We start from the raw sequence: 26366 nt of genomic DNA, 5'->3' as shown, positions 1-26366 counted from the left end.
TTGCTGAACCCATGATGTTTCTATGTGAGAATCTTCCTGTGCTATAGGAATGTCGTCGTGTTAGAGCTTTAAAAAATATGCCCTAGAATCCTACAACAGGCCTTAGGAAATTTACGGATCCGTTGTTTTACTCTTATCACAAAGAGAAGTGGCTGATTTCTTTTTCATTTTGTGGTTCGAGAGTCTTCAGGCAATGAGGAATGAAAATCTTAAATCCGACCACTGCAGTAATTCTAGGTTGTCGTTCTTCAGTGCTTTCTACATTTGCGTATTACTGTGCCTCTTGGGCAATAGCGTGTATGGTGGATGATTACATACATATTTTTTTCTTTTTGGATATCTCAGAGAAATGAATGTTAACACACAAAATAGTATCACTGTGTCTCAAGAAAAAACTATCGGTCGTAAACCATGCTTTTATTGGACCGTAAGGTTCATTTTTCATTTTGAGCCCGTAGTAACCTGCGCCCACAAGGCTGAATTATGGCGGTTAATAGTTCGCAATGAGAGAGCAAAGCTGTCAGATCTTTTAACAAAAAAAGAAAAAAAAAGACTTGCACAAGTGACCTTTTATATATGACAACCACGATATATCATAGGTTGGCACTTGCCTTGGGAAGAAGATAAAACGTCCGATAACCAACGGTACTTAGGCAATTAGAATAAGACTTGAAAAGTGCGTGCCTGGTCTCTTGTTGGTAATCCGTCAAAAGAAATTAGAAAGAAAAGAACCTGTGATTCATTTTGCTTCAGTTGAATCAGTCGAAACTGGAACGAGATTTTCACTCTGCAGTGGAGTGTGCGCTGATATGAAACTTCCCGCCAGATTAAAAACTGTGTGCCAGACCGAGTCTCGAACTCGGGACCTTTGCCTTTTGCGGGCAAGTGCTCTACCGACTGAGCTAGAGCACTTGCCCGTGAAAGGCAAAGGTCCCGAGTTCGAATCTCGGTCCAACACACAGTTTTAATCTGCCAAGAAGTTTCACAGTTGAAACTGATTAATAGAACCGGAACTTTCAAAACTATTTAGAGAAAAAACATTGAAGACTGTACACCTATTAGCCACATACCCCTAATGTACAAAACATTCATGAAAATTATCACCAGCTGCACACACAAAAACATTGAATTTTAAATAAGGAAAGGAATAAAAAGACTTAAGAAGTAACTATAGAGCAAGATGTAAACGGATCCTCTTAGTACTTGCGGTTCATAGATTTCGAGAAATGTTTTGCTTGAGCTTCAATAATATATGTAAAGCCCTTAAGAAACAAGATTTATTAACCCATGTCAGTTTACTGAAGAATACAAACGTCAATTCTGCAGCTGAAACTGGAATTCATCAGGAGTACTCAGTTCGGAACTGAAATTCAAGTCAGCCAAAGAGATTCGGTATTAGAAAAACAATTCAGAGTAGCACTGGAGGAAGTGAGAATCAATGGAAAGTTGATGAAGGACGGTGGAACCACTAGTGGTCCACATAAGTGTAGAAGGTTGACGCCTCATCACAGAGCGTGGAGGTCAGAAGCTGGCCCGCTCTGGAAGGTGAGACAGGAAGCGGCCTGTGACAGATGTGACGACAGATTGCAATGCCGCTGCAAGCGCAAGTGTTTGGGAACACAACCTTCAGCACACACTGCTGGACAGACGGCTCTGCAGCAGGCGACCGGTTCCTGCGTTCACCCAACGTCATCCTCTCGACTGCTCTAAACATTCATCACTCCACGGAAGCAGGCTAGTGGGAGGCAATATAATGCTATAGGGGACATTCACCTGGGCTTCTAGGGGAGCTGTTGTAATAATAGAAGGCACTATGCCAGGTGAGGCCTACAAACATTATTTCGTACCACATGCGTCCTTTCATGCATGATGTCTTTCTCGTCGTCGATGACACCATCCGGCAGGATAAGCGTGCGTCAGCTCTGCACTCACAAACAGGAGGGAACTGCCTATCCTGTGCCTATACATCTGGTTCCATATATCTTCAGAAATCTACTAAGGACACTGCTGTATTGGTTTCCAAAGGTAGACCAACAAGCTGTTAAGCAGTGTACATCTTAAATCAAAGAGATTTATCTTATATCGGGGCATTGCAACGGATCACTGACATAGGCAATATGAAATTTATTCTGTCGTACATTAATCGAGTAACTCCAACCTTAACTTCTGGTTCTTGTGTAACCATGAGCCACTTTTTGCAAACGCGTATGTGTTAGTCACGTAAGGAGGTTTTACTTTGACACTAAATGGGACGAGTTTCTTTTGGCGGGACGGAATGTCTCTATTCCATATTCTTTTTTAAACCTTCATCTTACACGCGTACGAGTGGCTGGAGGAAAAGCAAGGGCGGCGACTACCACGGGTGCCTGGAAGGTCGCTAATGTCAATGAGAGGCAACGTCGTAACAGCCAACATAAATTCACTTTTTCTACCGAGAAATAGATTATAATGAATTACGAGATATGCATAGGAAGTAAAAAAATAGTTGCAGGCACAGAAAATACTTTTTTTGTAGCATTATTAACTCAAGTTGCAATGAAATCTCTATGATGATGGATCCAACTTTGAACATGCGTAATTCCCATTTTTGGACCCACGCGAAAGCTGTAGGGGAAACCGTCAAACTGACTGCTCGCTCCTTACATGAGCAAATGCAGTCAGTCTGATGAAGCGAAATTCTGTTATTGACTGAAACGTTGACACAGTCTATTACGTGCATTTCCTAGCCGGTCTAAATATGTTTTTATGTGGATAAATGTACTTTATTTTCTTACATGTTGACAGCTTGATTTTATATAGGATGCACCCGAGCTCGACCGACAATATTTAGAAATGTTTTAGGGATATTTTGTGAGTACTAAGGTACAAGGGAACCATGGTCTCCAGTGACTGGCTGCAGAGTGATTTCATTTTTTGCTGATTCGAGACATGTTACTGTACAGTTCACAACTGTACAGTATTCAGGAATTCCGTCTCAGTTGCGTGAATACACAGTTCATTGCTCCTCTGGTTACCGGTTGCGACTGACTTGCCCATTCTTGTTCTTAACTGTGCGTACTTATACGACACGGTACCAAATGGCACAAGCAGCTTTGCACAAGAAAATCAAACTGTGAACAACATATACTCCCGTTGGGAAGACAGTCTATGTGCTTAGTATTACACTTTGGTTGTGTCATTCAGGTGAAACGGTAGACATATGGACTGCTTTTTCGATGAGAGTATTTGTTGCTCACAGATTAGCTTTCTTGTACAAAGCTATTCTTGCCTGTAGGCAGTTTGTTTTATAAGTATGTACGGTTAATAACAAGATGTGTGGCTTAAAAATGGGCGATTCAGCCCGAAATCAGCGATCACTACAGCAATAAACTGTGTATTCATGCAGCTAAAACGGGTAAAATAAAATGATCAAATTTTATTTGTTTCCCTCTTTGCCTACGTCTCTGTGTTCCACCGACAATACGCTGACGGTACTTGCTGCCGACCCACAGTAGCATGCACTCTGCCCTTCGTGCTCAAACTTGCATTCAGGACAGCTCGGTTATGCGTCGATTATCTTTTGCGGCAGTGTTAGTTGTACTTTAACAGTGATTTACGGCGGTATGCTTAGGATCTGCTGATGGAAAGTCGCCGATAAGCAGCTCGTGTGTGGATTCGCTGTATGCAGTGAGACAGCGGCACAACGGCGCTGAGGCGAGTTGTTCCAGCAGTGGCGGCAACCACATCCTAGTACTTCTGTATTTGTACAAAGATGAATATGAGACACCGGATTATTCTGCGTAGTGGCGATCGAATATCATATATTTTTTCACTTTTTTGAAAGTACTTTCACAGAGAGAAAAGTAATTCGGATAACAACCACAATACATCCTCGTTATGTTATTACTCTGTAACGAGCCACCGTAGGCCGTTGGCTCAGAAAATGGATCTGAACTACTTCAGAAATTTTAACGCTGGGATTCGGGTTCCCGTTGCATAATATCCTGTCATACGAAAATCCATATACCAAATACAGTTCTGTCAGTTGTCACTGACATTAAATCTCTCATGTAGCTTCTGGGTCAGTGCGGCAAATTGGTAATCGAAGGGGTCCGGGTTGTCCTTACGTCTGCATCTTCGTGACTGACAAACAAAATTGTTTTCAATACGCTGCCGTATCGTCGTCCTATTACTGATATGGCTGAATGAGCAAGAACCGAAACCCAAGAAAGTAAAATAAAAAAAAAGTAAAAGCCTTGAGAAACTCGGCGTTTCATAAACATTCATTCACGTGCCTTCTTGTTTTTATGAACAAGAGTCAGCTTCGGTCAAATGCTCGACTGCATATGCTTCTAATTCTTTTGAGTCGTTTGGAGATTATTAAATAATTTTAACTAACGCAATTTGGTCAGAAGTACTGAATTAAATACTTTGGCTAAATATGTAAAACTGTATTACATTCCGGAAAACAAAATATACATCACTAAGAAGACGTCACAATAGAGATATAACACACCTTATCAGTGGTAAGACATGTGAACGATTAAGTTTCCGAGAAATAGTAGGCGCAAAAATAGTGCTATTAATTGGGCATACAAACAATTAATTACGTCATATCAAATCAAAAAGGCATTTGATGAGTTTCTGGGTTCTTGCACCCCAGGCTGCTTGGATTATAGTTCACTGTATAGTGGTACTGAGTCCTGGAAAGCCGTCAGGACATCATATGATTTCCCGCAGTTCTACCAAGAAGAAAATTATAGAAACCCCGTTGTTACTCGTTGTGTTGTCGTGATGAAACAGAACGCTGATAATGAATAAATATTTGATGTTGGTACCTGTAAGTTGGTGATGTATTCGTCACTGTATCTGTAATTACAGCAATAATTATTGCTGATGAAAGAGCGTAATACGAACTGACAACATTTGCTGTTTGTTCACTTTAGTTGTCCAAAATTTATGCTTGATTAAGTATTATTCCACAGAAACTACACTGAACTCATAACTGTACTCGCAGTTATCCGGATTACAGAAAAAAGTTTCGCTTTCCATGGAAACAGTCATCATTTCGAATGTTCGGGAGTTGATGCCAGACGAACGACAAAAAATACAGCAGAATGGTAGCGACATGAAGTCATGTAGGAGGTACACGACAATGTTGAAGAATATATGCATTCTGCAAAATGCTGAGATGTTGCTGAGGAAAAAAAAGGTAATCATTTCCCGCCCCAACAATCGTGTCATAAAATGTTACGGTTCCCACTACGCTGTATAAATGATTGCTTTATTAACCACGGTTATCTAGTTCCGAGAGAGTGCTCATGCGTTTCGTAATTGGTGCGTAACAGAGATCACTTTTCGGCATGAGACATAAGAAACTTACATTAGCAACTAAGAGACAAAATTGTAAAATTATTTGTAGCATTGTATTAATGTGTACATAACGATGAAAAGAAATAACTTGTCTGAATGAACTATAATGAAATCCCATTTTCCACATGCAGGATCTATTTTTTTGGTACGAAGAAAATGTGAACATCATAAGTCTTCTTATTTCTAAGAGCATTTCTTGTGCTCTCTTGAGTGACGTTATCTGTAAAATCGGATTATTACTGCGTAATGTATGCATAGAAATAACAGTGGAAGTTTTTTCCAATAGTAATCATGGCTAGTCAACAAGCCGGATCTGGAGTTTTTGTTGATACCTCAGCTTACATGTACTCTGGCCTTTCCGCCAAGCACCTCCATCCACATACAAGTGTAGAAAAACTTGAGGTGAGGTCGACCTGCTTCTCTGTTCAACCTTCGTGTTCATCTCCTTTTATGGACCTACACGATAAATAACAACAATGCGGATGTTTTTGCTGTACAATTCGGGGAAGGATGTGTCTAGGCAACCGATTTCAGTTAAGACTGCTTATCTCCGTGTTCTGTTTAGTATCTCCTCATTAATCACTGCACCCACCTAGTCTTCAGAATTCTTCTGTAGCACCTCATGTCAGAAGCTTCTATTCTCTTCTTGTCTGAACTGTTTAGCGTACACGTTACACTTTCTTACAAGTTACCCTTCAGAAAATTACATTATTCGTAGAATTTCTACAGTTATATTAGATATTAACTTCTCTTTGTCAGGGGCATTTTATTGCAGTTGACAGTCTGCACTTTACACCATCTCTATTCCGACTGTCATTAGTTGGGGTACAGCCAAAATACCAAAACGCATCTACTAATTTTACTTTCTAATTTACTAACATAGCTTTCTTCAATTCTACTACAGTCCAGTATCTTTGTTTTACTTTGATTGATATCCATCACATAACCTTTTTTCAAGACACTATCAATGCCGTTAAACTGCCCTTCCAAGTCCTTTTCCGTCTGTGACAGAATTACGTCATCGGCAGACTTCGAATGCTTACCCTTCTTCCTCAGCTTAGTTTTCTTTCTAAATTTCTCCAAGGTTTCCTTTATTACTTGCTCACTGTAGAGACTAAATAACATCAGGGATAGGCTACAACTTTGTTGTTGCTTCCCTTTCATGTCCTTCGGCTCTTATATCTGCTGTCTGGTTACTGTACCAGCTGTCGATAACCACTCGCAGCGTATGTTTTATCTCTGCTACCTTAACAATTTCAAGGAATGTATTCCAGTCAACACTGTCGAAGTTTTTCTCTAAACCTACAAACGCTTTAAATGTAGATATGCCATTGATCAGTCTATGGTCAAAGATAAGCCGTAGGGTCAGTAGTGGATTGCTTGCTGCTCCGTATCTTCAGGACTGTCCTTTCTCTTTTAATTATGGATAGTTTAAGAAGTCAGAAGATAAGCTGAAAAGCAGTTTGGATCTTATGGCTTTGTGAGTCGTCGCCTCAGTAATCTGTACTCCCGTCATCGATTAATATACACCTCAAAAGTGTTTTGCATCACCCCGGTTGCCAGAACTCCTGAAGATAGACGTTGACTGTGGATATTGTATCACAGACACAGTCCCTTTGACTGTTCAGAGATGTCACTAAACCCGCCAAAAGATGTAAACAACCATGCATGAGCAGCGCCTATAAGACGGAGGGTGTCCGATAGCCGATCATTTCCAGTCGTTCCACCAGGAAGGAGGTATACGGCTCGTGTTGTCTGTAGTTCAACCACGCCTAGACGGTCAATACGGCGGTTCGATCGCGTTCGCACTGTTACTTTGTGCCAGGAAGGGCTCTCGAGAACTGAGTGTCCAGGCGTCTCGGAGTGAACCAAAGCATTGTTGTTCGGACATGGAGGAGATACAGAGAGACAGGAACTGTCGATGATATGCTTTGGTCGGCCTACTACTGCAGTGGATGATCACTACCTACGGTTTATGACTGACAGCAACGCCACCATGTTGAATAATGCTTTCGTGCAGGCATAGGACGTCGTGCTACGACTCAAACTGTGCGCAAAAGGCTGCATGATGCACAACTTCACTCCCGACGTCCGTGGCGAGGTCCACCTCTGCAAACACGACAGGATGCAGTGCGTTACAGATGGGTCCAACAATATGGCGAATGGACAGCTCACGACTGGCATAATGTTCTCTTCACCGACGAGTGTCACATATGCTTTCAACCAGACAATGGTCGGAGACGTTTTTGGAGGCAACCTGGTCAAGCTGAACGCCTTATACACACTATCCAGCCAGTGGAGCAAGGTGGAGGTTCCCTGCTGTTTTCGGGTGGCATTATGTGGGGCCGACGTACGCCGCTGGTGGTCATGGAAGGCGCCGTAACGGCTGTACGATATGTGAATGCCGTCCTCCGACCGATAGTGCAACCATATCGGCAGCATACTGGCGAGGCATTCGTCTTCATGGATGACAATTCGCCTCCCCATCGTTCACATCTTGTGAATGACTTCCTTCAGGATAACGACATCCCACGACTAGAGTGACCAGCATGTTCTCCAGACAAGAACCCTATCGAACTTGCCTGGGATAGTTTACGGACGACGTGACCCACCAACCACTCTCAACCGGAACGCCGTTGAGGAGTGGGACAATCTGTACCAACAGTGCCTTGATGAACTTGTGGATAGTATTCCAGGACATATACAGGCATTCATCAATGCAAGAGGACGTGCTACTATTAGAGGTACCGGTGGGTATAGCAATTTGGACCACCACCTCTGAAGGTCTCGCTGTATGCAATATGTAGTTTTCATGAGCAATAAAAAGGGCGGAAATGATATTTATGTTGATCTCTATTCCAATTTTCTGTACAGATTCCGGAATTCTCGGAACCAAGGTGACGCACAAATTTTTTAATGTGTGTAGTAAGATGAACGATAACGGTAGAGCCGAGATCCCATTGCAGACTTTCGTGGCCTCTAGATGTTGGTCGCCTTGAGCTAATCATTTCAAGAGATAATATTATGTGGAGCAAATGTGGGGGGCTGCTCAAGGAATCAAACAACAGACTGCGTGGTGAGACAATGTCTTCATCCCTTTATACTTCAAAGCACTCGGTATCACTCAGAGACTAGCTGATCACTAAATGACTATACTGATTTGAAGGGTCTGCCGGCAAATGATCAGCGCTGACACAGAGAGCCATTCAGGTCTGGTCTGAAACTATTGTAGCACACGGGCTCTGGAAGGTAATGAACCGTTTGTACAGGTCTCTGCTGTGCAGTGCGAGTATCTGGGGCTTTGTTACTCTACCCTGGATGAAAGAATATTGAGAGTCAGAAAATTAAGACATTGCTGCGGGAAGTTACTAGTTTCATATAAAATACCATCATATCATTGGACTAAATGGAGTAATACTAACTATGGAAAAGTCATTGTTATTATATGCCTTGTATCACAAAACATTGTTAGGTTGCCGGCAGTCATGTTTTCATTTTCATATATGAAGAAATTGTGGAGAACCTCTTATACAAAATATGTCAATGTTGGTTAGTAAAGAACGTTTCGTCACAAATGGCAATATGTGTTTGAATCTAACTCTCCTGTATATCCCTGACTATTGCCAAATCAATATGAATGTCGTGTCCAATTACAACACGTGTCAAACGTGGAATCTGTATTGAGAATTTAATTCCATTTGTGGTCACTGCTGGCCAATAATACTTCAGCACCACAAAGAAAATGTACATTAAACATCGACATGACGCGAAGTGTACAACATCCTTCGATATGCAAATGATTTTTACTACTGCACAACCGCACAGCAGCACGATCATGGCCTGTCGACGCTATGGTTTATCATTCGACGATACAGCTGCAGGTGTTGATTGGTATCCCATGCTTACTGTGTGAATGCGGAATCACTAGTTGTGTTCAAATGCTGCATACTCAACCTCTTGTTAGATGTCAATGGCCGCTGTGACTAGCGCCCGAGAGGCAGGATCCTACAACCACATCGTGTACCTTGAGTCTGGAACTGCACTTGGCAGCAAAAAGGCAGTGCGACGACGTCCAGTTCACGAAAGGGTGTTACACGGTTACTGTAGTTGCGGCTTCCCTTACGTGGCTATCAGTGGCCATCCAACGACAACTTTGGATCATGAACTAGTAACACATTTCAGGCGATTGCTGGTTCTGCATACATCTTCACGATCGACGTATCATTGCGTAGCTGATCCGAGGAGAACGAACGTTGGGCGACAGCATTCAGCGTCTCGATATGAACCCTTCACTTGGCCTGATGGAACTGACTGCTACTGAGTACACGACACAAACGCTTATGATTCGCACTACTGATAATTTGCAGAGCAGCCGTTACATCTGTGCCATGTTGAGACCGGTGGCTGTGCCCTACATTCGTCTCCACGACGTCACCTTTCAACTATAGAGACTGCACTCTGCGAGTGATTTGCTGACCTAGCTTAATACAAAGAATGTTAGACTATTGTTCTGCCTCTCACATTCCCCATATCTCTCACGCACTGGGAACGTCTAGTCATAGATTGCAGAGAAACCGGCACGCCACCAATCGCTGCCCACTACGATTGATGAAACAGCAGATCCAGGTACTAAATTTCGCCAAATCATCTACAAATCTGGTTTAACTTCCTGCTACGCTGTACAAACACAATAAGTAAAACTTCGTTGTTAGCTTGCCGTTCTTAGTGGAATTTTAATGCTTGGCGTTGTGATTTCCGCAATTAATAGCCTAAACGATTAAGATTACTGCTCGCACAAAACAGGTGATGTGGTTCGAATCCCAATCTGTGAATATATTGCAATTCAGCGTGAAAATCTGTGAACTATGGTCTCTTGTTTAGAACAAAGAAGTTTTGACAAGGAGGCCTTGCAGTTTACATTTTAAAATATGCAGTTATTTATCCTGAAAATGAGATCTGCAAAATGTCTTAAATGTTTATGTATTGCGAAGATAATTCATTTTCTTCTTGCGGTCGCTAATAATTGACATCTGCAGTTTCTTATGAGTGAGATGGCCACCTAGTTAAGTGCTTAGCCTCGGTCTTCGTCGCGTCATCTGATAGCTACAGTTGCTCACCTGAAAACCTGTACCACTTGTTGACTGTGTACTTGAGATCTCTGAAGCCGACGTCCATGGCGTGAAAGTCGTTCCAACTAGGCAATCCGTTCGAGAGACGACTCCACTGGCATCCACCTGCAATAAAAAACGCAATCTCATGAAATTACTAACAGATGTGCTCACCTCTGGCAGACGGCAGATGGCGACTGTAACAGTTAAGGAATGAGAAAGGATCGCAGCGGATGGTAACAGGTACAGAAGGCTACGGCACAATAGTGAGATTATCAGCTAGTAATATTGTATGCTCCGTTACCAATCGTAAGGTGACTTGTGTAGTGTAGATACTGACGTGGATGAATATACAATAGTAGAATGTATGACGTACAAAGAATTAAAAGTATCGCTACAAATAAAACAGTTATGGAAATGCAGAGGTCTTCACTCTATATGCAAAGAACTGTTATTTTTCTACGTTCTTTAGGAAGGTAAATCCTAGTAAGTAAATATTATACCTGTTCAAATGGTTCAGTTGGCTCTAAGCACTATGGGACTTAACATCTGGTGTCATCAGTCCCCTACACTTAGAACTACTTAAACGTAACTAACCTAAGGACATCACACACATGCCGGAGGCAGGATTCGAACCTGCGACCGTAGCTTCATCGCTGTTCCGGACTCAAGCGCCTAGAACCGCTCGGTCACAGCGGCCGGCTATACCTGTTCATATTATACTAATAGAGTAAAGTGGCAATGCATATTCCCTGGATTTCGCAGAGTGAAACTTTATGAGACCTGAAACTGCGTACAAAAATTATGTTAATGGCTGTCCCATTTTGCCGGCCGTGGTGGCCTAGCGGTTCTAGGTGCTTCAGCCCGAAACCGCGTGACTGGTACGGTCGCAGGTTTGAATCCTGCCTCAGGCATGGATGTGTGTGATGTCCTTAGGTTAGTTAGGTTTAAGTAGTTCTAAGTTCTAGGGGACTGATGACCTCAGATGTTGAGTCCCATAGTACTCAGAGCCATTTGAACCATTTGTCGCATTTTAAAATGTTTCTTGCGTGACGCCAGAAAATTGGCCTAGGTGTGGCCTTTAGCGTGAGTGTAGAGACTGTTACAGACAGGTACCTAATGAAAATTGCAGCCATTGCGTGTCAACCAATTTAGAACGTGGAGTGATAATCAGTACAAGACGCAATTGTTTATAGTATATCGGAGATTACGGAAGAATTACATTTCGGAGTCAACAGTGTCCAGAGTGGATCTTCACTATCGCAGAGAAAATATTTTCAGGCTAGTAAAACAATGCACAGGAACTCCACAAGTGTCTGCCGGACGGATGTCACGTCGCCATCGTTCTGCCATACAGGTAGATAGAATCCCCGACGATATGAATGGTGACGGGGGGATGTGGCATATCGGGAACCCATTTCTGCTTGGAATGAAGGGAGATAAATGCGACGTACAGGTTTCAGCAGCCGACTACTGTCACCACATCCTTCCCATGGCTTTTTGCCACAGTATATATACTGGATGTCCCCGGAGGAATGGTCAACGTTCAGGGTTATGACGTGAACAATCGTTTGAAGCAGATGACCTAATACGGGCATATGCTGAATCCGAACGATTTCCGATTTAGAACACATTTAATGTATGTAGTTATTTAATTTCAGTATTATTCATTTCATTGTCAGGCTTCCAAAAAATATCAAATGGCTCTGAGCACTATGGGACTTAACTTCTGAGGTCATCAGTCCCCTAGAACTACTTAAACCTAACTAACCTAAGGACATCACACACATCCATGCCCGAGGCAGGATTCGAACCTGAGACCGTAGCGGTCGCTCGGTTCCAGACTGCAGCTCCTAGAACCGCTCAGCCACTGCGGCCGGCGTCAGGCTTACACACACACACACACACACACACACACACACACACACACACACACACACACTCACACACACACACACCTGTAAAACAATTAGGTCACATTAAAACATGCAATTTACAAAGTACCGTTTGAAAAATCTGTGCTTTTGACCCATTCACCTCTAAGAATTTAGATAATAAAACAGTCAAGAGAGCAATAATCATTCATTACAAATGACGACCAGTTTAGGCTGGCCAACTGCAGATCTGACGCACTGTAGAGGTATAAAGAGAGCCCATTTGCTGAGGCATAAGCGCATGTTTTCATCTCTATCTAACCCGTGGCAGATTACCCATCAACAGAAGTAAACGACTGTGACTTCACGCAACCGTTCCGTGCACCGCCGGCTGTAGCCATATGGATAAGCACAACGTTATTTTAGCTCTTGTTGGACTTTCTTTTCTTTTTTCACAGACTATATTATTTTCTGATTTCTCTATTTAAGTTGGCACTCTTTCTGTCTTTACAATGCGTTAGATCTGAAGATGGTCACCATAAAGGCCGAAACCGATCATCATTTTTAAGTAAATGATTATTGCGATCTTGACTGTTTTATTAATTGATAATTTATAATAGAGCCCTGTCAAATCTCCAAACCATGTATCTAAAATTAACTCTAAGTATTGCCGTATACACCACATTATATCTCTTTTACAGTTCACAATAAATTTCAGATTATCTCACCGTCAACTTCAACGCATCTGAGTGCTATTCAGAAAGCATGTTTGTGCTGCTTGCCTGTATCTCTGCACGTTCCCTAATGAGGGCAGCAGTGTCCATGATGCTGCCAAGTAGTTCGTCTAATCACCATTCATTTGAACACCTCACACTTCATCCAAATCCATACACAAAAATCTAATGGTGCGAGGTCCGGTGACTTTAGTGGCCAGTTAACTGTACTACCGCGCCTAAGCCAGCGATTAGGGTAAGTGCGGTTGAAATGTTCCCTCACACGTCTGCTAAAATGTGGAGGGGCTGAGTCGTGTTGGAAGTACATTGCAGTCCACTTGGCTAAAGACACGTCCTGGAACAGTTCAACAATTTTCCGAAGATTCAAATTATTTTGCCCCATCATTCTCTCTCCTAAAGTGCCGGGACCAGTCAACATGTTATCGTTCATGTCACACCAAATATTGACCGAAAAACGAATTTGGAAATTGGTTTCTACTGTAGTGTTTGGATTTTCCTGCGACCGTCGATGGTAATTATGTGTTTTGTTGATCCCATGCCGTGTAAAAGTGCCTTCATCGGTGGATATTACAATTTAAAGCAAATGCCGATCGGCTTGTAACCAGTGACAAAATTCAAGTCATGTGGTATTGTTGCCAAAATGAAGATCGTGGATAGGCTGTATGTGAATGGTCGGCTCTTTCCGACGCATCGAATTCCCGACATAGTGTGTTTACCAGAGTTCTCAACACACTGCGTAAACAGGTTCTCATTTTTCGACATTTTTGAAATGATGCAGCGTAACCCTACTACCAGCACATTGTGACTTTCCGCGCGAAAATTACATTTTGCACTGGTTAAATGCCGATCGGCCTTTGCTTTCATTAGAAATGTTCACTGATGAAGGCACTTTTACACGGCATGGAATCAACAAAGTATGAAGTTGTTTTGCTTCAAATGAGCTTACTCTCATACCCCTAGATATTGACCATTCGTCTTGGGACATCGTGTTTATGTACAATTAAGCAAATAAATTATAGAAGTTTCACACACAAGCGTGCACTCACTTCCTCAAACTGACATAATAGTGCGCCATAGGTAGCATGCAGAATGCTGATAAACTGTGTAAACTCTGTTCTTTGTGAGGATCTGAACTTTTTACTATACTTCCTTTTAAAAGCGAAAGGAAATGCTCTCAGCAATATCATGAAGATTCAAATAAAGGAAACCTGCAAAGATATGGTAGAAACGAAAGCGGCACTCAGTGACAAAATGAATGATTAGTGTCTCAATACTATTGTCGAAGTGATGTCTTTCATAGACAGATTAAGTCTGTAATGGTTATTAATTGTGTAATTCAGGTAACACAAAATAAACTACTGGCCATTGAAATAGCTACACCAAGAAGAAATGCAGATGATAAACGGTTGGACAAATATATTATACTAGAACTGACATGTCATTACATTTTCACGCAATTTGGGTGCGTAGATCCTGAGAAATCAGTACCCAGAACAACCACCTCTGGCCGTAATAACGGCCTTGATACGCTTTCCTGGGCACTGAGTCAAACAGAGCTTGGATGGCGTGTACAGGTACAGCTGCCCAAGCAGCTTCAACACGGTACCACAGTTCATCAAGAGTAGTGACTGGCGTGTTGTGACGAGCCAGTTGCTCGGCCAGCATTAACCAGATGTTTTCAGTTGGTGAGAGATCTGGAGAATGTGTTCGCCAGGGCAGCAGTCGAATATTTTCTGTATCCAGAAAGGCCCGTACAGGACCTGCAACATGCGGTCGTGCATTATCCTGCTGAAATGTAGGGTTTCACAGGGATCGAATGAAGGGTAGAGACATTGGTCGTAACACATCTGAAATGTAACGTCCACTGTTCAACGTGCCGTCAATGCGAACAAGAGGTGACCGAGGCGTGTAACCAATGGCACCCCATACCATCACGCCGGGTGATACGCCAGTATGGCGATGACGAATACACGCTTCCAATGTGCGTTCACCGCGTTGTCGCCAAACACGAATGCGACCATCATGATGTTGTGAACAGAACCTGGATTCATCCGAAAAAATGACGTTTTGCCATTCTTGCATCCAGGTTCGTCCTTGAGTATACCAACGCACTCGCTCCTGTCTGTGATTCAGCGTCAAGGGTAATCGCACCCATGGTCTCCGAGCTGATAGTCCATGCTGCTGCAAACGTCGTAGAACTGTTCGTGCAGATGGTTATTGTCTTGCAAACGCTCCTATCTGTTGACTCAGGGATCGAGACGTGGCTGCACGATCCGTTACAGCAATGCGGATAAGATGCCTGTCATCTCGACTGCTAGTGATACGAGGCGTTCCATATTACCCTCCTGAACCCACCAATTCCATATTCTGCTAACGGTCATTGCATCTCGACCAACGCGAGCAACAATGTCGCGATACGATAAACGGCAATCGCAATAGGCTACAACCCGTCCTTTATCAAAGTCGGAAACGTGATGGTACGCATTTCTCCTCCCTAGACGAGGCACCACAACAACGCCGGTCAACTGCTGTTTGTGTATGAGAAATCGGTTGGAAACGTTGTAGGTGTCGCCACCGGCGCCAACCTTGTGTGAATGCTCTGAAAAGCTAACCATTTGCATATCACAGCATCTTCTTCCTGTCGGTTAAATTTCGCATCTGTAGCACGTCATCTTCGTGGTGTAGCAATTTTAATGGCCAGTAGTGTATCTATAATGTTGTGAGTGGCACCGACTTGATTCGCGAGTCATTTTCGGACAATCTGAATACGAGTGATTGCGTAAGACAATATCTAGTATTCATATCGTTTGAAGATGGCTCACAAAGGAGATGGGATTTGGTAGTAACACTGAAAATACTTTATGTGATCTGGATTAAGCACTAAATAAATGTCTTAGGAAACGATAAGAGGCCGATTCAAATAAAACAGTGGAAAACAACTGCATTCTGAGTACATAATGAATAAAACAATGAAGTCCTTACATCACTGTAGAAGACTATGAAATAGATCATTGTCATAGTTTGCTTTTTCCTTTGTGTAGAATTTTTTTGAAGTTAGCGTCTTCTCACGTTGGTACAAGGATGGTTAATGGGTATGGGTTGTTCATTGTTGAAGGAGCTTTAAAACTGCCTTGGGCTTGCAATCCAGAAACATCTGAAGTTAACGTATTGCTTTTTACACATACGAGTTCAGTGATTAGTGCTGCGGTATTACATTCTGATAGAGCTGCCGTAACTCTCTGTGGAACTGATGACAACCAATCAAACTGAATATTACTGCGATGCCGATGGTCGGTGTGTCAATGACATTAACTGTTATGCATCACAGAAATTCCACGGGAATCTAGTATTAATAAACCGCTTAATTAAGAGGACTGTGCAAAAGTATCAAATTTAAACGCCGTTTGTGTTCACAGACAACAAGGCGTCCTCTTGCCCGTGGCGTGTTGTTTTGTGGGTACCTCCATCAGAGCCGAGAACTAGCGCTAGTCAAGGCTTTTGCGTTCAGTTTCCTTGAGAAACATTTAGTAGCCATTCGTCCTTTCTGAACAGCTAATGTTCACTGGTCTTTCATTTTTGGGTTAAATTAATGAGACTTTTGAGATGCTGTGAGAAACTGAGAACTTAAATTTTTCCATATTCTTCAAATAACTTGCTGTTTCAAAAGGCTCATGGATAATCTTCGTTACAGACTGTCGACATTTACGATGAATAGCAATTCCATTTTCCACCTTGAGAGTGAATTGCACGCTATCAACTGATTTCGGCGATACGCGAAATGCTTATTCAAGTAATTTCAAAACGGCGCATAGCCGAAATCAGATGACAGCGTTAAAATCAGTGACTGTGATCATAATACGCCTGAGATGGAACATGGAATCATCGTTTAATAAATTTATGGTTGTGACATATGATATGGCAACGAGGTCAAAGGTTAAGAGGATTAGATCTGAACGACTATTTTAGTTCTCACTCGGTCTATTTACAGATTTTTCTTCTACACAGTTTCTGTCAGATACCTGCTCAGTTCGTTACATGTCTCTGTACCTGAGGTCAAAAAGAGTCGTCGAATGCAATTTAAATAAGCTGAACTTGAACATCTTACGGTATAATTCATGGTTTTATACTTTCTCGGGTAAAATGACCTACACCGTCTTAAGATGCTCTACGTAGAAAAATCTGTTTTGCTCATGTAATGCAGCTATTAAAAATTGATAACTGTTTGTAAATATCAAGTCTGTTGACTTCCAGAAGTTGTTATCTTTAGAGGATAATGATTAATTTCATGAGCAGCATCATGGCACAACATTGCTGTAGTGGACGAATAAGAGCAGGAAAAATAGGTAGTCAGCTGCATTATGACTGGTCCTTGTTTTAGACTTCACAGATACTGTATTCACGGGTGAACAAATATCCAATTAAATTCAAAAATGGTTCAAATGGCTCTGAGCACTATGGGACTTAACTGCTGTGGTCGTCAGTCCCCTAGAACTTAGAACTACTTAAACCTAACTAACCTAAGGACATCACACACATCCATGCCCGAGGCAGGATTCGAACCTGCGACCGTAGCGGTCACGCGGTTCCAAACTGTAGCGCCTAGAATCGCATGGCCACTCCGGCCGACAATTACTTCAAGAAAACACATTCAAAACATGTTGTTTGTGTCCAGTATTTTGGAGACGTGCGTAATTTTGTAATATGGTTTAATACTCCTACGCAACGTGAAACATGTTCGCTTCTAGACACGCATACAAAATTGAAACCACCTTTCCTTAGTGTAAAACCTGGATAATCTTAACCGGTGGTTGTTATGTGCTTCTGCATTACTTTAAATCTGTGTATGAAATGCAGGTATCATGCTTTCTGTAAGGGTTTTATTAGTTAGTTCTGATTATTTTAGATACATGAAAGTAATAGTGCGCTTATCGCAGCTTATGTTCCAAGTGGAGACACTTTACGTAGAGGATTTTTCGTATGAACAAAAATAGATTTTCAGAATTTCAGCGTCTACAAACCCATGTTAAAATGAACCTTTCCTCTGAGCCGGGAGTATTTCCGGAAAACAATCAAAATTTTTTCAGGCGAAGCGAAAGAGGCTCCAATGGCAATTCACCTTTCATACAAAAGAGATATTTGGAAATAAATTACGGTAATACGACATATCTTTCGAAGTTCAGTTTAGAGTATCTGCTGAACTTCCTTTTTTTAAAAAAAATATATAGTCAAAGAAGATCTCTGTGAGTTCATAACATAACCGTGAAATTTAGTTCCCACACCACTTCCATTTGATGGTGGCACCGAGCGGTACTTTTCAGTGTTTAACGTGTTGCCACTATGACAGTGGGTATGTGGGGATTGTAGCGTCTAACATACGAAAGAATTCAAATTAAATCAAATACTACGCGATCTTCGGCTATGTTCTGTACATTAATTACAGTGGCCATTGTGTTTCCTAGAGGAAATGCTTGCCTTTGCTCAGTAACATGATGTTCGGTTTTACGCATAGCTTTCTTAAGGACAACATGTAAGAATTATTTTCCTTGCTGGGTCAGAAGTGGCATTCAATTAAATATAATGTTACCGGCACTCCAGTGAATGCTGTTGCTGGTTAACTGGTGGTGGATTTGCCACACTCGTAAGCAGCCGTAAAAACCGGCTCTTGGCCTTCGCCCCACGTGACCGAGTCAATGTGAACGAGATAATCGAACGTTTCATGGTTTCTGCAAAACGTTAGGTAAATTGGTTCTGGTGCTGGTTCGCAACTGTATAACGTGAGTTGGAGGCAAATGGAAAGATGATTACCGTGTTTCAGTTCGCAGGTCCGCAGCGCCTTCCGTCGAGTATAATTCCAGGACTTTCACAGCTGCTAGGAATATAAGTAGTCGTGGAGGAAAATATCAGTCTGAACGGTAGGTCTTAAAATTATTTTGTTGGTCTTTTGGAGTCCCTGATGATTTTACATCCTGCATTTGTCTTCATTTACTGATGTTTCTTCAGGCGAAGACATTGTTTGTCCTCGAGGAAGGTTACGGACGTTTCTTTCCGTGCCTTCTACTTCAACAAATTGTGTCTATCATCATATCGTCCTTGATAGAAAGTTACAGGTCACAAAAAAACTTCCTGATAAATGTCATGCAAATAATTCTTGGTCAAGAAGACCAAGCCAGCATACGATGCAATCACCTCTCACCCTTCCCATCATTAATTTACACAGCATGTCAGACACTGAATGTACGGGTGACGTCAATAGCTAACCTGTGTTGACTGCACTTTCAGGAGATCGCTATCACTTCAGTAAAGCCCAACTACATTACCACACCCCAAGGTAACGTCTATTTGCACGCTGACACAATTTATCAAGATGCATCGTACCAGTGAGATTTTCCGTGCCATTAATACCGTCATAGCACGGTAGTGAAACCAATGTACTCTAGGATTCCATAAGGATAGGAATTTATGTCTATATGACCTTAAAATTCTTACTGTGGCTACATTTCTGTTACCACCAGTGATTAGATACATTATGAACAGGATCTAATGTTTAGAACATAGTACGGGAGTTATCCGCTTGGTGATCGCACGCCCACTACAGTATCACGATTTTGTAGCCGTAGAGGCTCTCATATCGAGAGGTCAGATGGAAGCACCTCCGGTGGTGAATATAAATAAAAAGTACGAAATTTCTGTTACGTTCTACGCTCAGTACGCAAATTTGCCACATTCTTTCACGGAGCGAGCAGTTGAAAGTGATTAGAAGTACTAGATGTTTCAAAACGAATATAAGGATTTAGGATTTGTAGCAATTATTACGTTCAACTTGCAGTTATAAACAATAAATCAAATAAAAGAGCAGCTCAGTTTTTCTTGCAAGCGTTCAGTGTGAACACCATTAGTCACACATAGGCCGTAGGCGAGTTCTTCCCAAACCTTGTTCATTGGGTCTGCAGACATTGATGCAATAATGCTGTTTCTAAAGTCGAGTAGATCATGGGTAACGGAGGCGTATAACATGATCCTTTATGAATCCTCAAACGCAAAAATCTCACGGTGTCAGATAGTGTGTGAACGTGGAGGTCATGCAAAACAAGCTCTGACATCCGGCGCCTTGCGGCCTGTCCAGCGTTGGGGTACAACGTAATTTAAGAATCACATACTGAGTTATGCTAGTGAAGCTGCGCGCCAACTTGCCGCCGAATAAAGTTCTGTGGTTAATTGAGGAAAGAATTATAGTTCTAGTGCATAGAGATAAGAGCACCAGGTATAGTTAGTTCGTTCACCGAAACAGAAAGACCTATAAACTTTCCGCATGGATATGGCACAAAAAACATTCAACTTAGGGGACTCTCGTTGCAGCTGTACCATGTCGTGAGGATTTTCTGACCACCAGATGCGCACATTGTGTGTGCTCACATTTCCACTTAGGTGAAGTGACGATTCATCACCAAAGACGACGATCTAGAACGTCTTCATCGTCATGCAGTAATATTTCGTTTGCGAAGCAGCCACGAATCGCAGTCTGTAGGCTTTAGAACTTGTAACAGCTCCAAACGGTATGGACGCAGCCGTGAGCGTCTCCTCATAAGACCCCACAAAGACGCCACTGGAATTACTGACTCACGACCAACGTTTAGAACAGGTTTTAGAAAAAGATTCACACTCATTAATCACGTTCTTCAGTCACTCTTGGTCTCCCATAACTTCCCTTTACACCCAAGTGTACAAATAAAACACCCTGCATGTGTAATTTATTGCGATTTATAAGAAAAGTGAAAGATTCTCCACACTATATACCAATGTCTTTAACGACTGCGTTGTAGGATAATAAAATACATCCTATGTAACGAATTCCTTTAGAGAGCAAAAATCTACAAAGTGAATAATTCAGTCCCCCCCCCCCCCCCTCCCACGTTTCTCACCTCTACCCACCTACTCTCCATCTGCTTTTTTAACTCGCAAACTATCCTATTTCTTTTATATATTAAATAGATATATGTATCAATATAATTAAAAAGGAGTAATACACATATGACAAACAACAAATCACGACAACATTTCTAGAACAAGTAACTACCTGATCTGGCGGTTTAATAGGTAACACTACTTACACAAAACAGACAGATACAAGTTTAGCCAGGACGACGCATACGGTAGTTGTGTTCTATTGTATCGTTCAAAAAAAAAATGGCTCTGAGCACTATAGGACTTAACTTCTCAGGTCACCAGTCCCCTAGAACTTAGAACTACTTAAACCTAACGAACCTAAGGACATCACACACATCCATGCCAGAGGCAGGATTCGAACCTGAGACCGTAGCGGTCGCGCGGTTCCAGACTGTAGCGCCTAGAACCGCTCGGCCACCTCGGCCGGCTATTGTGTAGTGTTTCACATCAAAAAATTTGTAGTGCTGCAAACTTAAGTGAGATTAGGCAAAAACAGTAGTGGCATACGAAGGAATACCTCAGAATTACATGTAAGCGAAAATCGTAAATAAAATACTGTAAGTAAAACCACACCTAAGTGCCTTACGTAACGAGTTATTTTTAGATATAGAAAGCAAACCAATTTGTAAATATATTGCTTTACAGACCGTTGACGATATCTTATATCAGTAAAACGAAAAATATATGGATAGGTACATTCTTGTAGTTACACAGACAGATTTTAAATACCTCTAATGATTATGAGGTCACATTGAAGATAGGTTGGACAATATGTGAGTGTCGGCACATTCTATGATACCAAATGTTTGTTTTATTCGGTGACTGGATTTGATCCTTACGATCATCATCGCATCTGTCCCCACAAAGTTAATAAAAGAAATATGATTGGCATTGTCACATGGTATAAAATGGTGATAAAATTGTAATAAGCACTCGTGGTCCGTGATTCACGACTGTCGTTAGCAGTGTTCTCAGATCTTGTATAACAATAATAATAATTATTATTTTAATTCTTGAACTTTTCAGAGGATTCCACATTCATCCTTCTGAGGGCCTGCATCCAAGATATTAACTCTCTCGATACTTCGGCTGTGAACCTTATGGTAATTTTTATGCTGGACCTGTGAAAGAAGATGACTAAGTTTCGCATCCGAAATATTGCACAAGGAAGGGTTGATATCCCAGATGAACGTCCGAAAAATAAAGGAAAATAAATTATTTTAGTGGAATAGGTTGTGAAACTTGTGTTTGAAACACTACTTTCAGTTCCTATTTTTTGATTTCGATAAGAGCTACTAAGAAATCGTATCGTCTGTAGGACGAGTCATGACTTCTTTCTTTCGATATCAAGATTGTGTGCCGTGAATAGCAGTTCATGATAAAAAGTGATCAATCGTACTGTGGAATCTGTTCCCATCTCTGAGCGTTCTCGGCTCCTTGCTCTCAGAACCCGAACTCTTTGTCTACTTACTTTTCTGTTCAAGCCTTGATAGAGAAGAGAAAACGACGCTTTTGTTCCTATTTAAACTGATGTGCCTTATCCCTGCCTTGTGGGAGTTCCGAGAAGAGTAACTATTAATGGAGTAAAGCTCGGAAAGCCACTTGGCCTGAAAACGTATTCAAATTATTATATTTAATCTCTCAAAGGCAGGAACTCCTTCACTAATAAACTGTTTTCAAATCCGTTCTCGGACATCGCTGGACTCACATCAGAGACAAAGAAATTCATTATTGGATTGGCGTATTAATTTATTCACAATATTTCATACGATTTCGCTTTAATTTTATGCTTTCAAGATGTCTTGTACACGTTGTTGTTAATGCAAATTTTCGAGTACCTCCAGAATCTTAATTCATTCTCAGTAAACTGTGTACATTCACAAGTATATTACAAGAGAGCTTCAGAGCTTTTAGTTGCAGGACAACAATGTAGGACAAATATTTTGAATTACTGCTTTTGGCGTTTTGATTGTGAAAAAGGATTAAAATGAACAAAGGAGGGGGTAAAGAAGCATAGAGAGAGAGAGAGAGGGGGGGGGGGGAGAGGGAGAGAGAGAGGGGGGGAGAGGGAGAGAGAGAGAGAGAGAAGGAGAGAGAGAGAGAGGGAGAGATCGAGGTAGGCAAGCAGCGGAAAGAGAAGTTATTGAGTTACAGGAACTTTGCAGTGAAGGAGAAAGTAGCTTTTATGGACTCTGTAATTAGAACCTATGTCTCTGATCCCAACTTTGTTACAGGTCTCTCTCTCGGGGCAGATACTTGGTCCTGAAAGATTCACTGGGAATGACAAATAGCTGCTTTGTATGCTGTTCGCAGATTTTTTTTTTTTTTGCATATTAAGGGAAAGAAAAAATGACTCAGCCCTGGTTATTGTTCCACTTGTATTCTAATGTTGGTTCTACGGTACAGACTAAATAATTATTTACATGAACTGAAGTAGTTTAATTGTTAACTAACGATTTGCTAGATAAAACGTCTCTGCTCAAATTGTTCTCCGGAATCTTGAACTTAGCTTTGCGTGCGAGATGTTGTGTATATTTAGGAACTGACTGTAAATCAAACATAAGAGACTGTTTTCAACGTAAACATTCCCGAATTTAGTTGTCACTAGGACTGTTTTCAACGTAAACATTCCCGAATTTAGTTGTCACTAGGACTGGAGCTTGTACAATCAGCTATGGATGGAACCGTAGCGTCTAGTCGAAACCACAGTATGACACGAATTATTGGCAGAGAACTACGTCACATCACATGACACAAAAGTCCCGTGGGGATCAAACAGTGAACACTCATGGACGTAATCCATAGACTGAGAAACAGAAGCGTCGCTTTGTTGCCGATAGTACGCGAACTATATATCTGTGGTGCTCAATGAGCTAGATTTAACGCGTTGCTCGGAATGAAATGGATTGAAGCCTAATGGGTACATAATATGAACTGAGATTCAACGGAAGGAGAAGTAGCGGAAATGAGAATAGCGGGAAATTTAACATCAAAATTGGTGATTACGAAGTAGAAGCACTTAAGGAGTTCTGCTACCTTGGAAACAAAATAACTTATGACGGACGAAGTAAGTAGGACGTGAGAAGCATGCTAGCACTGGCAAAGAGGGCATTCGTAGCCCAGAGAAGTCTACTGGCACCAAAAACAGATATTAATTGAGGAAGGAATTTCTAAGAATGTTCGTTTAGAGCACAGTAACGTATAGTAGTGAATCATGGGATGTGGGAAAATCGGAATAGAAAAGAATCGATGCATTTGAGATGTGCTACAGGAGAATGTTTAAAATTAGGGGGACTGGTAAGGTAAGGAATAAGGAGTTTCTCCGCAGGATTGGCGAAGAGAGGAACATATGGAAAATACTGACAGGAAGAAGGAACAGGATGACAGGACACGTGTTACGAAATTACGAACTGACCTCAGTAGTACTAAAGGGAGTTGCAGAAGACAAAAACTGTGGAGGAAAGGAGAGATTAGAAAACTTGCAACAAATAACCGACAATGTTCTGTTCAAGTGCTGTTCTGAGAGCAAGAGGTTGGTACAGGAGAGGAATTCATGGGGGAACGCATCACACCAGTCAGAAGACTGATTACTCAAAGAAGTAACATTTTTTACTCATACACATGCAGCTACACTTAAAACATGTTTTTCTTCAGGCTACCGATTTTTAAAGATAAATATGTGCACTAAGCAGAAGGAGTTGTCCAGAAGAATTGATTTTAGGTTAGGTTTAAAACTTGCTGTACTACATGGAAGGATTTCATGTTACCCAGCAAATGATCAAATGTTCTTGTTGCTACGTATTGAAATCCTTTCTGAGCCTCTGTCGGCTATAATGACTGGTAATACACGTCATATTTTACTTTATTTTCCTTTAAGTGCGGGCATCAACGCTCTACTCAAATTGTTATGGGTTATTTATGACGAATTCCATTAGCAAATAAATGTATTATGACGCTGCAGTTAAAATACCCAGCTCCTTGGAGGTGTAACTGCACCACGACAGAGAGTGAATACAACATACTATTCTTACTGCCCGCTTTTGTGCATCAATATTTTCTTTATAAGTAGTTAGTTACCCCATAAAATTATTCCATAGCAGATTGTTGAATGGAAATATGCTAAATATGTCAGGAAACTGATCTGTTTGTTTCTGGGACTAGCAAATATACAGAAGAACAAAATTAGCTGAACATAATTGTTTGAGTAGCTCAGTAACATAATTCTTCCAGTTCAAGTTTTTATAAGTATGAACACACAAAGATTTGTATCTGCCCACTTAACATGTTCTACATCAGTTGTTCATATGACTATTTGTTCTACAGAATGGAATACAATGTGTTTTCTGAAACATTAGGGAGAGTTCTTTTTCAGGGAACCACTTAAAATTTCTTTGAAAAATGTCATTAACAATCTCTTCTGTAACTTTCTCTGTAGCAGGATATATAATAGCAGTAGAGCGTCGCCTGCAAAAAATACCTTTACTACTTGTTAACTGGATGCTATATAAGGAATAAGAGTCGACTCAGAAATGATTCCTATGGGACTTCATTTGTGTTTTCTCCACAATAACTAAAATTGTTCCCTTCCAACATTATTCGAATTATTCAGAACAACTTTTTCCAGTTTGTTGTTAGTGTTATTCAAACCAGTGGTGTGTAAGTTCATTAGTTCCATTAAACTTAAACTTTTGTAACAGTGTAACATACATTCAAATGTAACATACATTCAAACCCTTTTGCAAAAAATTCCAGCCAGCGATATTTTATTATTTAAGGATTGTAATATTTGATGAGCAGATGTAAAAATATAAAACTTAGTAGCGCAACCGTTCTGGAATCCAAACTCTAATACCTACACTTCAGTGCATAACTTCTTTCGAATATTTTAGAAAAAGAAGTCACAAAGAAACAAGTCTTTCTTGTCATATTTATTATAGTGACGTTTAACATAACATATGTTAATTTATCTGGAAAAAATCCCTGCGCCAGTGATGCATAACATTTATCACAAAGGGCATTACTTGTTAAGTTAGAACAACTTTTCAGAATTCTGTTTGAAATTGCATCAGAAGTACGTGGGGAGGCTGCGCTACCCTGCAAGTCAGTATGTCTGTGTGTTCGGGCGCTAGTCGTTTGGGCATGATAAGCATGGCCAGTCCAAACCCCTTAATTTCATATTCGCATGAAAGTCGTGGGATCCCGTCCAACTCAAGCTGCAATACGGGAGAACGATAAACTACAGTCTCAGCAGGCAAGGATGCTATCACTGTCAAGTTCTGACGCATGCTTCTAGACGTTTCTCCTTCTTCCCTGTTACATTTGCCAATTTCCAGTTTCTCGTGTTCTATGCACCT

At 41.3% G+C, this 26366-nt stretch overlaps 1 protein-coding gene across 1 annotated transcript in view; it reads right to left on the bottom strand.

The window, feature by feature from the left end:
- LOC126356304 (ATP-binding cassette sub-family G member 1) overlaps nucleotides 1–26366 on the bottom strand; it is a 443602-nt gene that overhangs the window by 359397 nt on the left and 57839 nt on the right. The window contains exon 2 of the mRNA XM_050007250.1: nucleotides 10470–10586. Within this exon, the coding sequence (XP_049863207.1) occupies nucleotides 10470–10527 (58 nt within the window). The 5' untranslated portion in view covers nucleotides 10528–10586. The remainder of the gene's footprint in view (nucleotides 1–10469; nucleotides 10587–26366) is intronic.

This window comes from Schistocerca gregaria, chromosome 3 (genome assembly GCF_023897955.1).
Source record: "Schistocerca gregaria isolate iqSchGreg1 chromosome 3, iqSchGreg1.2, whole genome shotgun sequence".
In the NCBI taxonomy this organism is placed as follows: domain Eukaryota; kingdom Metazoa; phylum Arthropoda; class Insecta; order Orthoptera; family Acrididae; genus Schistocerca; species Schistocerca gregaria.
Note: the sequence above shows the minus strand (reverse complement) of the source record. Positions and strands in the feature narration are given on the sequence as shown.